This window comes from Bombina bombina, chromosome 1, assembly GCF_027579735.1.
Source record: "Bombina bombina isolate aBomBom1 chromosome 1, aBomBom1.pri, whole genome shotgun sequence".
Taxonomy (NCBI): Eukaryota; Metazoa; Chordata; class Amphibia; order Anura; family Bombinatoridae; genus Bombina; species Bombina bombina.
In genome coordinates, this window is record NC_069499.1 from 1427621613 (window position 1) to 1427642997 (window position 21385).

The 21385-nt window shown below is 38.5% G+C and overlaps 1 protein-coding gene across 2 annotated transcripts in view; it reads left to right on the plus strand.

Annotated features, from left to right (window-relative positions):
• Positions 1 to 21385, plus strand: part of TARS2 (threonyl-tRNA synthetase 2, mitochondrial) — a 232674-nt gene that overhangs the window by 83061 nt on the left and 128228 nt on the right. For both annotated transcript variants that reach the window (XM_053705450.1, XM_053705454.1), the window contains exon 8: positions 8659 to 8737. In XM_053705450.1, the coding sequence (XP_053561425.1) occupies positions 8659 to 8737 (79 nt within the window). The remainder of the gene's footprint in view (positions 1 to 8658; positions 8738 to 21385) is intronic.

The window sequence follows — 21385 nt, forward strand, 5'->3', positions numbered from 1 at the left end:
CAAGCAATACGCTCGCCGTATTCAGCATTGCACCAGCAGCTCACAAGAGCTGCTGGTGCAACGCCGCCCCCTGCAGACTCGCGGCTCATAGGCCTCCAGCAGGGGGGTGTCAATCAACCCAATTGTACTCGATCGGGTTGATTTCCGGCGATGTCTGCCTGCTCAGAGCAGGCGGACATGTTATGGAGCAGCGGTGTTTGTGACCGCTGCTTCATAACTGCTGTTTCTGGCAAGTCTGCAGGCTCGCCAGAAACACGGGGCATCAAGCTCCATTCGGAGCTTGATAAATATGCCCCATTGAGTGGTCTACTACCACTCCCATGGGTTTCAATATAATTTGTATGCCGACGACACCCAAATCTACCTCTCTGCACCAGACCTTTCTCCTTCCTTGCTAACCGTGTCACTAACTGTCTTTCTCACATCTCTTCCTGAATGTCCTCTCACTACCTTAAGCTAAATCTTTCAAAAACTGAGCCCTTTATTTTCTCTCCTTCTAAAATCTCCACCCCCAATCTCTCTATAACTGTCGACAACTCCATCATTACCCCTACCCCGCATGCCTGATATCTTGGGGGTCACATTTGACTCAGATCTTTCTTTCACTCCTCACATTCAGTCCTTGACTATATCCTTTCACTTCCACCTTAGAAACATCTCTAAAATTAGATATTTCCTTACACAAGACACAAATAAGATTTTAATATATTCTCTCATCCTTTCCAGCCTCGACTTCTGCAACTCTGTCCTCTCTGTTCTCCCTAGCTGCCGCCTGGCTCCTTTACAATCCATAATGAATGCCTTTGCAAAGCTCATCTTCCTTACACGTCGCTCTTCATCTGCTGCACCTCTCCGCCAATCCCTTCACTGGCTTCCTCTTATCTCAAGGATTAAACACAAAATTCTGACTCTGACATACAAGGCCCTCAACTGCACTGCTCTCGCCTATATCTCAGACCTTGTCTCCAGATACTCTCCCTCCCATCCCCTTCACTCTGCTCACGACCTCCTCCTCTCCTCCTCTCTTGTTACCTCCTCACATTCCCGTTTACAGGACTTCAGACTGACTCACATCTTGTGGAACTCTCTGCCTCACTCCACAAGACGGTCCTCTAGTTTTGAAAGTTTCAAGCGCTCCCTAAAAACTCTCCTGTTCAGGAAAGCATACAACCTACACTAACCTTTCCTAATACCAGTTCCTTTCCTCCATTACTATCCACCATGAACCCCCTTAGCATGTAAGCCTAAGATCCCAACTGTTTGCAGATCACCTTCATAAGAGCTGACTACAACAGTGCGACTCTCGGCAGGGCCCTCTACTCATTTAATCCCTATAAAGGTTACCTTGTATACCGCTTATGTTTATAGCGCTGCGGAATCTGTTGACGCTCTACAAATAACCGATAATAATAAATACCAAACAAAAATACAGTTTGGAACAACTAATAATAAATAAAGTATGCTGGAAAGAAGTTCAGTGCAAAGAGGGGTAATTAAGTCTCAATAACTGTTCATTGAGTATGCAATCAATAAATGTTCACTCTAGCAGCTTGGTTGGTGGTATTCACAATCTTTCTAGGTTTGGAATTTGATACTAATATGGTCTCCTTTTAATGCTACCAGAGCAAAAAAGAAAACTGGAGCGCTAGTAAATTATGTAAAACATAACCTTTATTGGTTATTTAAAAGTAGGACATACAGTCATCATAGAACAAATAGAGGGGATACCTCTGGCAGGCTTACGCGTTTCGGCTAGACCGTAATCATAGCGTAATCATAATCATGCTATGATTACGGCCTAGCCGAAACGCATAAGCCTGCCAGCCAGAGGTATCCCCTCTATTCGTTCTATGATGACTGTATGTCCTACTTTTAAATAACCAATAAAGGTTATGTTTTACATAATTTACTAGCGCTCCAGTTTTCTTTTTTGCTCTGGTGGACTTTCTTGCCTAGGAGTGCTAGTATCCCTGCTTTGTGCTGCCCATACTATCCCCGGAGTTTTTGGTTACTTGGGACACTGAAGCCGGCATCAACATATAATACAGAGTCGCTGACTCGTTGCCGAGGAGGTGCGGTCCTCAAGAATACATCAGATTGGTGGAATCCTGGTATGACATCAACCGCTACTGCTGCTTTGAACCATCCGGTTGGAGGATTGCCCAGTGCATATTCGGACACGCCCCCTGGTGGGCGCGAGTACACGGCGCCTCTGCAAAAGATCCGGGTGAAGTGCGGCTTAAGCTGACCGAAAAGAAAGTGTGTTTCTTATTTGCATGCAGACGAGATGGAAGTGACAGACGGCCCTGTATGAGGGATATCCTTTGGACTGTCAATAGAGGTGAGACTACATTGTATATATACACACTCATTTGCACCGCTTTGAATTTGAATTTGGTCATACCTCTGATAACCGCCAAGAGACTTATTTGAGCACTCTGGGTATACTACGAGGAAATATTCCCTGTGGTATCTTTGATACGGGACTGTTATAGCACTATTGTTTGGGTGTTTGGTGCCCTCATATCTCTCTCCTGGTTTTTGCTCCTTTTAATGCTCCCACAAATGTGAGGACAATGCAGCTATGTTTCAAAAGCATGTTGTTTACGCTTCTCTTTAAAAACTGTATACAGGAAATATAAAAACAAGCGCAACCCCGATTCAAATAGTTCAGTGGAGTGCTCTTGAGAAATTCTGCAGAGTACAGACGAAATGCGTAGAGGAGGAGCTTTCAACCTGACGTCGCACATCATGTAGAGCGAACCCGGAGCGGTATAACCTATAAGGCAGATAAAAAGACAGATACCTAGGCAACTGCGTGGACTACTTCATAATATTTGTTGTGCATGTATCATATTTCATTTAGTTAGTGCATTCACTTATGTTTTACCGTTAAAGGGACAGGAAACCCACATTTTTTCTTTCATGATTCAGATTGAGCATATATGTAGGTTCAGCACCTGGGTGCTATTTGCTGATTGGTGGCTGCATGTATAAAGGGCAAGATAACATATGCAGCGTCGCCCGCAAAAGTCGGCAACGCCAGTTTTTATGTGGTTTTGGTATCACATATACAGCGCCGCATATATTTCAGCAGTCATCTGCAAATTTTACTCCTATAGGCTAACATAGAAGCGCATCGCAAATCGCTAGGGACTTACGCAGCGAAAATGGAGACATTTTACTCCATTTTCACCTTGCCACACATAGGCAGGCGCAGCAAGACTTGCGCTGAGTATGTGAGCACCATAACCCCCTGAAAATAGTAACTAACACCTAACGCATGCACAATATCTACCTACCTTTTGAAAAAAACTAGCACATGCTCAATATCTACCTGTCAACAGCCAACCCCCACCGCAATAACTAATAAACTATATTAACCCCTAATCCGCCAACTCCCACAGTGCAAAACATCTAATTAACCCCTAATCCGCCAACCCCCCACATCGCTATATACCTAATAAAGTGATTAACCCCTAAACCGCCATTCACCCATATTGCAAAGTACTTATTAAAACCATCCCCCACCAATGCAATAAACTTAATTAACCTATTAACCCCTAATCCACCGTTAACCCACATCACAACAAACCTAATAAATCTAATAACCCCTAATCCGCCAACCCCCCACAACGAAAATAACTAATTATATTACTAAGCCCCCTAACCTAACACCCCCTAAATTAACCCCAATTACCTAAATTAAAAAATACTAAGTTATAAACAATTAAAATAAAAAAGCTAACATTACTTATATATTTTTTCTAACATTACATAAAATAATAAACCAAATTATCAAAAATAAAAAAAATAAACCTATTCCCTATGAAAATAAAAAGCATCCCCCAAAATAAAAACACACCCTTATCTAATTCTAAACTACCTCTAACGCCAACCCACCCAAAATAAAAAACCTAACACTAAAAAATCCTAAACTACCCATTGCCCCTAAAGTGGCATTTGTATGGGCATTGCCCTTAAAAGGTCATTCAGCTCTTTTACTGCCCCTAAAAGGGCATTCAGCTCTTTTTCAAAGGCCCATGAAATCCCTAATCTAAAAAAAACAACAAAAAAACAACCCCCCCCCCCTCCAAAAAAAAAGCTTAAGTCTAACAGGTACTCACGGTTCCTGAAGTCCAGCGGTGAAGTCTTCTTCCAAGCTGTTATATCTTCTATCTTTTTCCAGGAACAAGCCAGCGTGGAACTGAAGACCGGCGACCGCAGAGCCATGGATCGTGGATGCTAGAATTTGGGCTTCTAGCATCGTGTGGGGAAATTGTGTCTTGTTGTGTATTTTATTAAAGATTGTTTTTAAATGCAGAATCAATATGTTTTGGAGTTTTTTTATAATATTTTACTGTAAAACCGTCCGGCCCGGGACTACCAATGTTCAGTAAGGTTATGGCCATCTTAATATCAGACTCCAAATTGGGGTTGTCTATTGAGTCTTTTTGTTCCTTAGTTAGTTGGGGGAGATTCACGGTCTCAAGATATGAGGTTAAATCCGACGGGGGTATTGGGTATTGTTCTTTGTTTTTTATGTCATACAAGTCTTTGTAATAAGCTTCAAATTGGTGCATTATGTCTGGGGTAGTGTGTACTAGCGTATTGGTCTTTGTTTTAATGCTATGTATGTAGGTTTTAAGTTTTTTTAGCTTCAGTTACCGTGCTAACAGTTTTCCTGCTCTTTTGCGTTCAAAGTGGAATTTTTGTTTGGTGCTGTGTGCCATCAGGTTATACTCTCTAAGTAATAGGTCTTGTAATTCTTTTCTAGCTTTGTGTAATTGTAGGTACAGTTGCTGGTCTTTGGGATTCTGTTTGTGTTTAAATTCCGCGGTTGCTAGAAAACTTTTATTTCTTTGTGTCTTGATCATGGTTTTCTTTCATGTAATTAGCAAGAGTCCATGAGCTAGTGACGTATGGGATATACATTCCTACCAGGAGGGGCAAAGTTTCCCAAACCTTAAAATGCCTATAAATACACCCCTCACCACACCCACAATTCAGTTTTACAAACTTTGCCTCCCATGGAGGTATTGAAGTAAGTTTGTGCAAGATTCTACGTTGATATGCGCTTCGCAGCAGGCTGAAGCCCGGTTTTCCTCTCAGAGTGCAGTGAATGTCAGAGGAATGTGAAGAGAGTATTGCCTATTTGAATACCATGGTCTTCCTCTAGGGGATCTATTTCATAGGTTCTCTGTTATCGGTCGTAGAGATTTCTTCTCCTACCTCCCTTTTCAGATCGACGATATACTCTTATATACCATTACCTCTACTGATTCTCGTTTCAGTACTGGTTTGGCTATCTACTATATGTAGATGAGTGTCTTAGGGTAAGTAAATCTTATTTCTATTTATGACACTCAAAGCTATGGTTGGGCACTTTATATGTAAAGTTCTAAATATATGTGTTTAAACTTATATTTGCCATGATTCAGGATAATCAGTATTCCTTCATTCAGACTGTCAGTTTCATTTTTTTGGGAAAATGCATATAAATTTAATTTTTTCTTACCTTAAAATTTTCAATTGACTTTTTTTCAAAATTGCTGGCTGTTAGGCTCGCGGGTGCAGAAAATGCTTCTATTTATTGCGTCATTCTTGGCGCAATACTTTTTTGGTGCAAAAATTTCGTAATTTCCGGCGTCATAGTTGGCGCCGGAAGTTTTCACGTAATTGCATCATTTTTGACGTATGTGTGTTGCGGACGTTTTTTTGGCGCCAAAAAAATATGGGCTTCATTCTTGACGCAAAAATGTGTGAGCATTATACTTGGCGCCAAAAATGTGGGCGTCATACTTGGCGCCAGTTTTTTTCACATTATTTCAGTCTCACTTTTCACTTGCTTCTGGTTTTCTAGAAGCTTGTTTCATTTTCATTTTTTCCCATTCCTGAAACTGTCATTTAAGGAATTTGATAATTTTGCTTTATATGTTGTTTTTTCTATTACATATTGCAAGATATTCCAAAAACTGTTCCTGTATCAGAAAATACTGAGGGATTACTGATGACTGATATCAGTCCTACCAAAGCAGAGATTTGTCCTTCAAAGAACTTGCAGACAAAAACCCTTATCCAAACCATCCTGAAGAAACTATAAAATCCTAGGAATTCTAAAAGAATGCCAAGAGAATTTATGAGAAGAGCATCATGAGATGTAAATCTTCCAAACTCGATAATAAATCTTATTAGACACAGATTTACGAGCCTGCAACATAGTATTAATCACTGAGTCAGAGAAACTTCTATGACTAAGTACTAAGCGTTAAATTTCCATACCATCAAATTAATAATTTGAGTTCCTGATGGAAAAAAATGAATGTTAAGATATAAGGTCTGGCCTTAATGGAAGTGACCGAGATTGGCAACTGGACATCCGAACAAGAACCATATACCAAAACCTGTGTGGCCATGCTGGAGCCACCAGCAACACAAAAGATTGCTCCCTGATGATTTTGAAAATCACTCTAAAAAGAAGAACCAGAGTTGAAAAAATATAGGCAGATTGAAAACTCCAAGGAAGTGTCAATGCATACACTGCTTCCGCCTGAGGATCCCTGGACCTGAATAGGCCCCTGGGAAGTTCCTTGTTTAGATGAGATGCCATCAGATCTATTTCTGAAAGCCCTCACATCTAAACAATTTGAAAAAAAACAGATCTGGGTAAAGAGACCATTCTCCCAGATGTAAAGCTTGATAAACAGAGATAATCCGCTTCCCAATTGTCTATACCTGGGAAATGGACTGCAGAAATTAGACAAGAGCTGGATTTAGCCCAAGCAACTATCCGATATACTTCTTTCACAGCCTAAGGACTGACAGTCCCACCCTGATGATTGACATACGCCACAGTTGTGACATTGTGGACTCCTTGCTCAGTGTGCTTGGCGGAATATGGCTTTACCTCACTGACGAGGCCCAATGAAGGCTGAAACAATCGTCTGGGGTTGCTTGTGTTCCTTCTTCAGAGAGGAATTGCCTGACCATATTAAACCTATAATCAAGCCAATTTCTCCTCCATGGAATCTTAACTTAGTGTTAAGGGTTTTGCAGGGTCCTCATTTTGAACCTATATATAAGGTGGATATTAAACTGCTTTCCAGGAAAGTATTATTTTATTTTGGCGTTCTCTTCTGCTAGAATAGTTTCTGAGTTATCTTATCTTTCTTGTGATCCTCCTTATCAGATTTTTCATCGGGATAAAGCAATTTTAATGGCTTATTTTGATTTTTGTGTCTAAAGTAGTTTTTTTCAGACAGTATTAACAGAGAGATTATTGTTCCTTCTTTGTTTCTAATCCTAAAAATGCTTTAGAGATATCTTTGCATTCTTTGGAAGTTGTTAGGTCATTAAAATATTACATTGATGCTAGTAAGGACTTAAGACAACCTTCTTGCTTGTTCATTAATTTTTCTGGTCCTAGGAAAGGTCAAAAAGTTTCTGCTGTTTATTTGACCTATTGGTTGAAACTTTTGATTCATAAGGCTTACTTGGAGGCAGGTCAGCCTCCACTGCAATGGATTACTGCTCATTCTACTAGGTCAGTTGACACTTCTTGGGCTTTCAAGAATGAGGCTTCAGTTGACCAGATTTGCAAGACAACTACTGGTGTTCTTTGCATACTTTTACAAAATTATGTTTGGATGTTTGTCTGAAGCAGCCTTTGGTAGGAAGGTTCTTCAGGCAGATGTCTGTCTGATTTATTTTAAGTGCATACAAAAAAGAGATGATTTTTATTGGGGTTGTGGATTTAATTTCTCAGTGAAAAAAGATGATTTTTAATTCCCTCCCTTTATGTTACTACTCGTGGACTCCACAACTTGAGTATTCTTTCCCAGGAGTAATGGACCTTTATGAAAGAAAACATAATTTATGCTTATAAATTATTTTTTTATTGTGGTGGAGTCCTCAAAACTCCACTCTTTTTTTTTAATTTTTTTTTAAAGCACCTCTTTTTTTCCCTGCTCCTTTTTATGGTTCTTTTTTTTTTCTTACCTCACTTTGCTTGGCTATACGTTAGACTGAGGTATGTGTGAGTTGGGGGGGGGGGGGTTATAGGGCTCTTGGTGGATTGGGAATCTTTGCCACCTCCTAGTGGTAAAGAAGAGTAATTCCCATGAGTAATGAATCGTGTACTCGCCACCATGAAATAAATTAATTAATAAGTAAAGCATATATTATTGGGGGGGTGCTTTTGCTTTGCAATCCTTTCACTTGTTAGGGAGAGCCAATGTAACTATAAATTAACACCAAAATATAAACAATATATATATCTTGGCCCATATCCATGGGTAATATTTACTATACTCCCTAACAACAGTTTTCCTAGTCCACCTTTTATATCCCTAAGAAGAGGAAGGGGAGGTGCTTGAGACTTACCTTTTATAGGTAATCTGGGGAGTGGGCACTTCAGGCTATGACCCTTGGGGGAGGGGTTCTTCACTGGTAAGTATTACTCAGGGTATGGGCCAAAATATAGAAATTTCTTATATTTTGGTGTTCATTTCTAGTTTTTCAAGTAGTTCCTTGGTTTTCTCTTTGTTACACATAAACTTCTAGAATAGTAGTTTATTTATTTATTTATTTGTTAGTTTTTTTGTTACAACATTTAGATACATTACATTTTTTCTTACATTTCTTTTTTCTTTCTTTCAGATGTGGCTCCCTTGTTGACCTTTGCAGAGGCCCTCATGTCAGACATACTGGTATAGTCAAAGCTTTAAAACTTGTTAAAGTAAGCCATTGACTAGAGTATTGATTTATGAACATCTTTGAAAAATACTTTTAATTGAAACAGCCTTCCAAAACAATATATAACAGTATAAATAATCTATTTCTACATTAATCGTGTCATTGCTCTTATAATAGTAACATTGTTGTTTTTATGTTTACAACATGTAGAAATAAATTAATATTTCTTTCATGTAATTGGCAAGAGTCCATGAGCTAGTGACGTATGGGATTTACAATCCTACCAGGAGAGGCGAAGCTTCCCAAACCTCAAAATGCCTATAAATACACCCCTCACCACACCCACAATTCAGTTTTTACAAACTTCGCCTCCTATGGAGGTGGTGAAGTAAGTTTGTGCTTGATTTTTATGATTTCTTCTATGATAAGCGCTTCTCAGCATTTTGAACCTATCAGAGTACAGTGTTTGTCAGAGGGATGTGAAGGGAGTATCGCCTATTGATTTTATGGTTTTCCTCACGGGAAATCTTTTCAAGGGTTCTCTGTTATCGGTCGTAGGGATTCATCTCCTACCTCCCTTTTCAAATCGGCGATATACTCTTATATACCATTACCTCTGCTGATACTTTTTCAGTACTGTTTTGGCTATCTGCTATATGTGGATGGGTGTTTTTTGGTAAGTATGTTTTCATTATTTAAGACACTCTCAGCTATGGTTTGGCACTTTATGTATTAATATAAAGTTTTAAATACATGTATTACTTATATTTGCCATGAGTCAGGTCTATGTACATTTCCTTTTGCAGACTGTCAGTTTCAGTTTTGGAAGCATGTTTTAGGTAGTTATTTTTCTTACCTGGGGTATAGTCCTTTTTTTCAAATTGACTGTTTTTCTTTAAATTTTACGGGCAAAATTAGGCTCGCAAGGTCGCAGAATGCTGTTATTTATGGTGTCATTTTTGGCATGAAGGTACGTCTTTGATGACGCAAGTTCGTCATTTCCGGCGTCTCAGTTGACGCCAGGTTTCTTCGCACAAGGTTGTGTCTGTTATAACGGGAGTTGCGTCATTTCTGAATGTTGTTGGCGCCAAAATTTTTTGTTAATTTTTCACCACTTCCTATATGCCTCTTGCCTTCTATATGCTCAGAGGGCTATGCTGTTTGCATTTTTTCCTATTTCTGAAACTGCCATATAAGGAAATTGTATATTTTGCTTTAATGTTGTTTTTTCCTTTACATTTTGCAAGGTCTCAATCTGATCCTGTCTCAGAAGCAACTGTTGGAACCCTGCTGCCTAAGTGTATCTGTTGTAAGTTAGCTGAGATTATATCTCCAGCTGTAGTATGTAACAGTTGTCATGATAAGCTTTTGCACGCAGAAAATGTTTCCATCAGTACTAGTACAGTTTCTGTTGTACATGATATCCCTGTTGATATGAAAAATTATATTTCTGATGCGTTACAGAAGGCTTTGTCTGCTATTCCGCCTTCTAATAAATGTAAAAGGTCTTTTAAAACTTCTCATACAGTTGATGAAATTTCTAATGAATGACAACATACTGAAATAGCCTCCTCTGATGAGGATTTCTCTGATTCAGAAGATTCTACCTCAGATATTGACACTGATAAATCTACTTATCTTTTCAAGATTGAGTATATTGTTAAAAGAAGTGGTTGTTACTTTGGATATTGAGAATTCTAGTCCTCTTGATATCAAAACTAGTAAACGTTTAAATTCTGTTTATAAACCTGTGGTTACTCCTGAGGTTTTTCCAGTTCCTGATGCTATTTCTGATGTGATTGCTAAGGAATGGATTAAGCCTGGTACTTCTTTCATTCCTTCTTCTAGGTTTAAAAGGTTGTACCCTTTGTCACCGGCTAGATTAGAGTTTTGGGGAAAAGTCCCTAAAGTTGATGGGGCTATTTCTACTCTTGCCAAATGTACTACTAATACTATGGAAGACAGTACTTCTTTTAAAGATCCTTTAGATAGGAAACTTGAATCTTATCTAAGAAAAATGTATTTATAGTCTCAGTCCTACCATTTCTATGGCTGATGTTGCGGCTGCATCAACCTTTTGGTTGGATAGCTTAGCGCAACAGGAAACATTATCCTGATTTGTCTAGCATTGTTCGTTTGCTTCAACATGCTAATCATTTTATCTGTTGTGCTATTTTTGATATCATCAAAATTGATGTTAAAGCTATGTCTTTAGCTATTTTAGCTTGAAGAGCTTTATTGCTCAAATCTTGGAATGCTGACATGGTATCTAAGTCTAGACTACAATCTCTTTTTTTCCAAATTAATAATTTATTTGGTTCTCAGTTGGATTCAATTATTTCAACTATCACTGGGGGGGAAGGGAGTTTTGCCTCAGGATAAAAGATCTAAGGGTAAATCTAAAGCTTCTAATAATTTTCGTTCTTTTCAACAGAATAAGAAACAGAAAACCAATCCTTCCCCTAAAGACTCTGGTTCCATTTGGAAACCTTTTTCAAGTTGGAATAAACCAAAGCCAGCCCCCAAGTCTGCATGAAGGTGCGGCCCTCGATCCAGTTCAGCTGGTGGGGGGCATATTGAAATTATTCCAAGACATTTGGGCAGATTCTGTTCAAAATCAGTGGATTCTCAGAGTATTGTCTCTCAAGGGTATCAAATAGGATTCAGAGTAAGACCTCCTGTGAGAAGATTCTTTCTAACATTCCAGCAAATCCAGTGAAGGCTCAGGCTTTTCTTAAGTGTGTTTCAGATCTAGATCTTTCAGGGGTAATAATTCCAGTTCCGTTTCAGGAACATTTGAATTTGTTGCTCTTCCATTTGGCCTAGCAACAGCTCCAAGGATCTTTTCAAAGGTTCTCGGTGCCCTTCTATTTGTAATCAGAGAACAGGGTATTGCGGTGTTTCCTTATTTGGACGATAACTTGGTACTAGTTCAGTCTTTACATTTAGCCGAATCTCACACAAATCAACTAGTGTTGTTTCTTCAAAGACATGGTTGGAGGATGAATTTACCAAAGAGTTTCTTGATTCCTCAGACAAGGGTCACCTTTTTAGGCTTCCAGATAGATTCAGTGTCCATGACTCTGTCTTTAACAGACAAGAGACAAATGAAATTGGTTTCAGCATGCCGAAACCTTCAGTCTCAATTATTCCGTTCAGTGGCTATATGCATGAAAGTTTTAGGTCTCACGCGATCCCCTTTGCTCATTTTCATATGAGACCTCTACAGCTTTGTATACTGAATCAATGGTGCAGGGATTATACTCTGATATCACAATTGATATACTTAAATCCCAACATTCAACTCTCTCTGACTTGGTGGTTAGACCATCATCGTATAGTTCAAGGGGCTTCTTTTGTTCATCCTACCTGGACTGTGATCACAACAGATGCAAGTCTTTCTGGTTGGGGAGCTGTCTGAGGATCTCTGACAGCACAAGGGCTTTGGAAACCTCAAGTTGCGAGGTTACCAATCAACATTTTAGAACTCTGTGCTATTTTAAGGGCTCTCCAGGTTTGGGCTCTGTTAAAGAGAGAACCATTCATTTGTTTTTAGACAGACAATATCACAAATGTGGCATATGTCAATCATCAGGGTGGGACTCGCAGTCCCCTAGCTATGAAAGAAGTATCTCGGATACTTTCTTTTGCGGAATCCAGCTCTTGTCTAATTTCTGCGGTGCATATCCCAGGTGTAGGATTATCTCAGCCATCAGACCTTACATCCAGGGGAGTGGTCGCTCCATCCAGATGTATTTTGTCAGATTGTACAGATGTGGGGTCTAACAGAAATAGATCTGATGGCTTCTCATCTAAACAAGAAACTTCCCAGGTACCTATCCAGGTCCAGGGATCCTCAGGCGGAGATGATGGATGCTTTAGCAGTTCCTTGGTTTTACCAACCTGTTTATATTTTCCCGCCTCTAGTTCTTCTTCCAAGAGTGACCTCCAAGATCATTATGGAACGATCGTATGTCTTTCTGATAGCACCAGCGTGGCCTCACAGGTTTTGGTATGCGGATCTTGTCCGGATGTCCAGTTGCCAGTCTTGGCCACTTCCTTTAAGACTAGACCTTCTGTCTCAAGGGTGGTTTTTCCATCAGGATCTCAAATCATTAAATTTGAATGTATGGAAATTGAACGCTTAGTGCTTAGTCATAGAGGTTTCTCTGACTCAGTGATTAATAATATGTTGCAGACTCGTAAATCTGTTTCTAGGAAGATTTATTATCGAGTTTGGAAGACTTATATTTCATGGTGTTCTTCTCATAAATTCTCCTGGCATTCTTTTAGAATTCCTAGAATTTTACAGTTTCTTCAGGATGGTTTGGATAAAGGTTTGTCTGCAAGTTCTTTAAAGGGACAAATCTCTGCTCTTTCTGTTTCATTTCATAGAAAGATTACTAAGCTTCCTGATATTCACTGTTTTGTTTAGGCTTTGGTTCGTATCAAGCCTGTTATTAAATCAATCTCTCCTCCTTGGGTCTTAATTTGGTTTTGAAGACTGCAGGCTCCTCCTTTTGAACGTATGCATTCTTTGGATATTAAACTACTTTCTTGGAAAGTGTTGTTTCTTTTGACTATCTCTTCAGCTAGAAGAGTTTCCGAATTGTCTGCTCTCTCTTGTGAGTCTCCTTTTCTGATTTTTCATCAGGATAAAGCGGTTTCTTTCATGTTATTAGCAAGAGTCCATGAGCTAGTGACGTATGGGATATACATTCCTACCAGGAGGGGCAAAGTTTCCCAAACCTCAAAATGCCAATAAATACACCCCTCACCACACCCACAAATCAGTTTTACAAACTTTGCCTCCTATGGAGGTGGTGAAGTAAGTTTGTGCTAGATTCTACGTTGATATGCGCTCCGCAGCAGGTTGGAGCCCGGTTTTCCTCTCAGCGTGCAGTGAATGTCAGAGGGATGTGAGGAGAGTATTGCCTATTTGAATTCAATGATCTCCTTCTACGGGGTCTATTTCATAGGTTCTCTGTTATCGGTCGTAGAGATTCATCTCTTACCTCCCTTTTCAGATCGACGATATACTCTTATATATACCATTACCTCTACTGATTCTCGTTTCAGTACTGGTTTGGCTTTCTACTACATGTAGATGAGTGTCCTGGGGTAAGTAAGTCTTATTTTCTGTGACACTCTAAGCTATGGTTGGGCACTTTTATATAAAGTTCTAAATATATGTGTTCAAACATTTATTTGCCTTGACTCAGGATGTTCAACGTTCCTTATTTCAGACAGTCAGTTTCATATTTGGGATAATGCATATGAATAAATCAATTTTTTTTCTTACCTTAAAATTTGACTTTTTTCCCTGTGGGCTGTTAGGCTCGCGGGGGCTGAAAATGCTTCATTTTATTGCGTCATTCTTGGCGCGGACTTTTTTGGCGCAAAATTTTTTTTCTGTTTCCGGCGTCATACATGTCGCCGGAAGTTGCATCATTTTTTTGACGTTTTCTTGCGCCAAAGGTGTCGGCTTTCCGGATGTGGCGTCACTTTTGTCTCCACATTATTTAAATCTCATTATTTATTGCTTCTGGTTGCTAGAAGCTTGTTCACTGGCATTTTTTCCCATTCCTGAAACTGTCATTTAAGGAATTTGATCAATTTTGCTTTATATGTTGTTTTTTCTCTTACATATTGCAAGATGTCCCAGATTGACTCTGAGTCAGTAGATACTGGTGGAAAATCGCTGCCTGGTGCTGGATCTACCAAAGTTAAGTGTATCTGCTGTAAACTTGTGGTATCTGTTCCTCCAGCTGTTGTTTGTAGTGAATGTCATGACAAACTTGTTAATGCAGATAATATTTCCTTTAGTAATGTTACACTACCTGTTGCTGTTCCATCAACATCTAATACTAGTGTTCCTGTTAACATAAGAGATTTTGTGTCTAAATCCATTAAGAAGGCTATGTCTGTTATTCCTCCTTCTAGTAAACGTAAAAGGTCTTTTAAAACTTCTAATTTTTCAGATGAATTTTTAAATGAACATCATCATTCTGATTCTGATAATGATTCCTCTGGTTCAGAGGATTCTGTTTCAGAGGTTGATGCTGATAAATCTTCATATTTATTCAAAATGGAATTTATTTGTTCTTTACTTAAAAAAGTCTTAATTGCTTTAGAAATAGAGGATTCTGGTCCTCTTGATACTAAAACTAAACGTTTAAATAAGGTTTTTAAATCTCCTGTAGTTATTCCAGACGTTTTTCCTGTCCCTGATGCTATTTCTGAAGTAATCTCCATGGAATGGAATAAATTTGGGTAATTCATTTACTCCTTCTAAACGTTTTAAGCAATTATATCCTGTGCCATCTGACAGATTAGAGTTTTGGGACAAAATCCCTAAGGTTGATGGGGCTGTCTCTACTCTTGCTAAACGTACTACTATTCCTACGGCAGATAGTACTTCCTTTAAGGATCCTTTAGATAGGAAGATTGAATCCTTTCTAAGAAAAGCTTACTTATGTTCAGGTAATCTTCTTAGACCTGCTATATATTTAGCGGATGTTTCTTTTTGTTATCTTTTCTGGTTCTAGGAAAGGTCAGAAGGCCTCTGCCATTTCTTTGGCATCTTGGTTGAAATCTTTAATTCATCATGCTTATGTCGAGTCGGGTAAAACTCTGCCTCAGAGGATTACAGCCCATTCTACTAGGTCAGTTTCTACTTCCTGGGCGTTTAGGAATGAAGCTTCGGTTGATCAGATTTGCAAAGCAGCAACTTGGTCTTCTTTGCATACTTTTACTAAATTCTACCATTTTGATGTGTTTTCTTCTTCTGAAGCAGTTTTTGGTAGAAAAGTACTTCAGGCAGCTGTTTCAGTTTGATTCTTCTGCTTATAATTTCAGTTTTTTTCATTATAAGATTTAAACTTTATTTTGGGTGTGGATTATTTTCAGCGGAATTGGCTGTCTTTATTTTATCCCTCCCTCTCTAGTGACTCTTGCGTGGAAGATCCACATCTTGGGTAGTCATTATCCCATACGTCACTAGCTCATGGACTCTTGCTAATTACATGAAAGAAAACATAATTTATGTAAGAACTTACCTGATAAATTAATTTCTTTCATATTAGCAAGAGTCCATGAGGCCCACCCTTTTTGTGGTGGTTATGATTTTTTGTATAAAGCACAATTATTCCAATTCCTTATTTTTTATGCTTTCGCACTTTTGTCTTATCACCCCACTTCTTGGCTATGCGTTAAACTGATTTGTGGGTGTGGTGAGGGGTGTATTTATAGGCATTTTGAGGTTTGGGAAACTTTGCCCCTCCTGGTAGGAATGTATATCCCATACGTCACTAGCTCATGGACTCTTGCTAATATGAAAGAAATGAATTTATCAGGTAAGTTCTTACATAAATTATGTTTTTGCGGACTTCGTTTAAATTTCTTACTGAAGTTGTGAATTATAACAACATTAGTAGGGAAATTGTTCCTTCCTTGTGTCCTAATCCCAAGAATACTCTTGAAAGAACTTTACATTCTTTGGATGTTGTAAGAGCTTTGAAATATTATGTGAAAGCTACTAAGGATTTCAGGAAGACTTTTAGTCTATTTGTTGTCTTCTCTGGTTCTAGAAAAGGTCAGAAAGCTTCTGCCATTTCTTTGGCATCTTGGTTAAAGCTTTTGATTCATAAAGCTTATTTGGAGGCGGGACAGTCCCCGCCTCAGGGGATCAAAGCTCATTCTACTAGATCAGTCTCCAGTTCTTGGGCTTTTAAGAATGAAGCTTCAGTTGATCAGATTTGCAAAGCAGCAACTTGGTCTTCTTTGCATACATTTACAAAATGTTACCATTTTGATGTATTTGCTTCTTCTGAAGCAGTCTTTGGTAGAAACGTTCTTCAGGCAGCTGCCTGTTTGATTCTTCTGCTTATGATTTAAGTTTTTTCTTTCAATTTATGAGAAAAACTTATTTTTTGTGGATTTAATTTTTTCAGCGGAATATGGCTGTTTTTATTTTAGCCCTCCCTTTCTAGTGACTCTTCTGTGGACTTCCACATCTTGGGTATTTCTATTCAATACGTCACTAGCTCATGGACTCTTGCCAATTACATGAAAGAAAACATAATTTATGTAAGAACTTACCTGATAAATTAATTTCTTTCCTATTGGCAGAGTCCATGAGGCCCACCCTTTTTTCTGGTGGTTATGATTTTTTTGTATAAAGCACAATTATATTTCCAGTTCCTCTTTTTGTATGCTTTTTTACTCCTTTTTCTATCACCCCACTACTTGGCTATTCATTAAACTGCATTATGGGTGTGGTGAGGGGTGTATTTATAAGCATTTTGAGGTTTGGGAAACTTTGCCCCTCCTGGTAGGATTGTATATCCCATACGTCACTAGCTCATGGACTCTTGCCAATATGAAAGAAATGAATTTATCAGGTACGTTCTTACATAAATTATGTTTTTTTACCTTGATGCAAGTTTTACAGAAATGGAGATTGGACAAACAAAAATAGTTAGAAATACAGGTTACATAAATAGCCATGAAATTTATATGTTGGTCATGTTAGCATTTAGTCATAAAGACAACAAATTACCGTTTTTATTTATTTTTTATGCATTACAGTTGAACTATGTGTACGGTATGTATCTGTCACTAAACCACACATATTTGATGCATATTATCACCTTGAAAATGCTAGTATAGAGTGGAGTTAGAGTACAAATATATTTAATTAAATCAGGGCATTGCATTTGCGCCTCTCACAGGAAGCTTTTTTTTTTTTTTTTGAGATGAGGGGCTTTATAGACAGTCATTTGCCAAGGTGGTGGTAACGTGCCAAAAAAAAACCAGAAGATCCCTTATTTTGATAAACTACTTAGGCAGTCACTTGCACTCACCTGTCTCAAAGGCAAAAGTATTGATGCAGATGGTTAGCCAGACAGCATGTGGTTGTTTAAACAGCGTTTCCTGCAACTTTGCCAAAGGCAAAATGACTCAAATTTATTTCTTCCTTTAAATATCTGAGAAATTAGTGAAATTCTACAAGCTTTGCTCCATTTTTGCTGAGTCTACATAGCAGATCCATGTATGCTTTGATGGACAATAATACAGCAATGTCATATATTTGTTTCCAGAGAGATCAATAAACTATCAGGGGGACTCAATCCAATCTTTTCCTGCGCCCAAAACGTGCAGTTTCTCAATGCAATACACCTACTTACAAGTGTAAATATTGAAACTTGATCTGAGTTTTTCCAACGGTATATTATTTTAACACTAGTGTTTCTAACATGATTGTTTGTAATCTAGATCATCTCTAGTGTCGATTGCCAAGTTTCTTTTTTCTTCAGTCATTGTCCATCACCACTCTCAGGAGTAGATGCTCCCAGCTATGGAAATTTAATCTATCTATTTTATCCCATTAATCTATGTGTGAGAACCAGTTTAGTATTAAGTATGAAGTTAAGAGCTGAACTCGCCCAATCAAGCCTCTCCCTTTATGCTACCTCCTTCCTAGATAGCTATCTATTAAGAATTTATATAGAACTGATGAGGGAGGGTGCTATAAGCTATTGGGTTAAAAATGGTAATTCCTCAAACCCAGTATATATATATATATATATGTGTGTGTTTTTATGCTCTAATCCAAATACACCACTTGTTAAGCAGAATACAAATAAAATCATCAATTCACAATATCCTATTGCAAGTCTAACTTTTAATAAATTATCAGGCGATCAAATGAATAGAAAAAATATTATACAATTTTATTGGTTAAATCTGCATATAAACCCCATATGTCTTGAATCCAACAGTAGTATTTAATTAACCCCGATGGATTAAAAATACATTGTCCCTCTAAGCATTAAATATCCTCAAATTTAAAAATACAAATGTCCAAAGTCATTAATTCACACAAAATTCATTCAAAAAAACCTGCTGGCAAATGACTCAAAATTTAAAAATATAAAAACAATGATGATAAAAAAGACAATAATGGAAAAAAATTACCTATACCAGTCTTTCAATCTGTCTGATTTGGAATTAGTTCTGTCACTCAATTGCGGTAAGCAAACTGCACTCCAATATGACAGTTAAAAATTGTATAGATGCTATTGATCAAACTCCCTTGGGTCGGTATTACCACCGTATTTTTCTCCCTTTTAAAAAATAAAACAGTGTTCCACAGTACCAATATAGTTAATGTTTCCGTATTGATAATATAAACCTGGGAGGCTTTCTTACCTCTTCTCCTTGTGAGTAAGGGATTACAAGTCTGACCTTATTTTCTGTTTTTCCTCCGATAATTGGCTACGGAATACAGTTATCCTCTGAAGCTTCCACGCTGCTGTTGTTACTGTCGGTCGGTATGACGTCACTAACTGCCGACACTTGTAATATACTTGTGCAAGTATTTCTTAGTTTTCTCCTCTTCTGACCTGTCCCCTGTTCCAAGGACCGAATTTGGTATATCTCCGCACTTAAGTACTAGGTACGCAGAGTGTATACCTATCCTGCAATCCTTTTGCTCCTTGTCAGGTTCTCTTTAGGTCACCGAGGCTCTCAAAGTATCTGTCAATATTTGTTGTCTCTTACTGCCACAGTTCTACGCGTTTCACCCTCTTTCGGGATTTGTCAAGATCTAAGGTGTGAGAACCAGCAAAGTAAGCCATTAAGCCATCTTTGCTTCTCTCCAAATCAAGGTCTTTTTTTGCTCAAATTCTCAAAAGCTGATGCTGACAGCAGAGCTGTTGAACTATTACACCTGTATCAGCTGAGCTTTTCCTCTCCAGTAGTACAAACGTCAAGCCAGTAAAACGTCCATATCCTTATTACTGAGCCCTGGAAACCTTTCTAATTAAATAAAGCAGCACAATACTTCAATAACCAATACTAAATTGTGCTATGTTTTGGAATTCCTCATAGATGGTTCTATGCAATAAGTGCAAATATTCTTAAGGTCCATGTTTTGGTCATTAACAGCATAAAATGGGCTCAACAACCCCTGGTAGCTGCTATTTTCTGGAACTGATACATATCCTACCTTTTAAATAGTCTATCACTCCAACATGATACAATTATCTCGTGTTAATCATGATTAACATTCCATTTGAACCTCTGCAAGAAATTCCCTATTGTTAAACACATTTTTGTGGTTACATTGGCCTGCAGAGTGTCTGAGCTGCAAGCTTTGTCTTTCTTCACCATGACAAAGTTGTTCTTGAAATAGTTCCTGACTTCTTACTGCTAAGGACAGTGTTTTGCCATCTTTTTGTCCTGACAAAATGGATACGGGAGGTAAATCTCTCTACAGACTAGATGTTTTTTGCTACTTCTATATTTATTTTTATCAAACTAAGGACATCTAGAAGATAAACAGGCTATTTTTCATCATTCAAGAAGAAGAAAAATAAATATTACAGATAGTTTGGGCCATTTCCAAATGCCACCATCGCAAATATGAACCACTCCCAGCAAGGGTTATAACTACTCTCCAATAGGGCAATAGTAGCTTCATGGTATTGAGATGAAATTTGTCAAGTACCATACTACTTAGTTCTTCACTCACTAATGAGTATTATTAAAGTGAATGTAAATTTTAATGATAAAGTGCCCGGTTTTTAAAAATTTGATTAAAAACAGGGGCACTTTAATTCATCAAAATTTACATTTCACTCGTGTTGTGAAAATACTTACCTTTTAATCTTGACAGCCGCTCCAGCTTCCCCGGTCTTCGCAAGCCTCTTCCTACGTCCGAAATGATGGATCGGTCATCCTCCAATCACAGCCTCCCCCCCCCCCCCCTGGGGGAATCAGTGTCTGATTCAATGCCATGATTGGAGGAAGCCGGATTACTTATTTTAGACCCAGGAAGGGGCTTTGCGACGGGCGGAAGAAGCGAGGCGGCGGCTGTCAAGATTAAAAAGTATATATTTTCATAACACAAGTGAAATGAAAATTTTGATGAATTAAATTGCCCCTGTTTTTAATCATAATTTCTTCTATAAGGTACGACGAGTCCACGGATTCATCCTTTACTTGAGGGATATTATCCTCCTGCTAACAGGAAGTGGCAAAGAGCACCACAGCAGAGCTGTCTATATAGCTCCTTCCTTAGCTCCACCCCCCAGTCATTCTCTTTGCCTACTCTAAGTACTAGGAAGGGTAAAGTGAAAGAGGTGATAAAATATTAGTTTTTAATTTCTTCAAGCAAGAGTTTTTTTGTTTTAAATGGTACCGGTGTGTACTATTTACTCTCAGGCAGCAGATGGATGAAGATTTCTGCCTGGAGGATGATGATCTTAGCATTTGCAACTAAGATCCAGTGCTGTTCCCACAGAGGCTGAGGGGTACAAGAAACTTCAGTGTGAGGAACGTTTTCATGCTTTATAGCAGTGAGGTATGTTCAGTCATTTTTTCTGGAGAGACTGTGTATTTCAGAAAGGCTGACAGTATCCCCATGAGGGTAAGGGTAAGCAGTAATCCTAAGAGCTATAGAAAGGCATTACTAAGCTTGCATAAGGGGCTAATTAAAAAATGGTTGACACTGAGTTTTGAATGTTTGTGGGCAAACGTTTTCTGAACTGGGAGTGCTGTTAACGTTTTGTGGGCAATAACGTTTTTTGGGCAACTTTATTGAGGGTACACTTGGCTTATTTTTTGGGTCTCAGAACCCACATGGCTAGTTTAGAACCGTTCTGGTGCGGTTCTTTGAGGCTGTAGA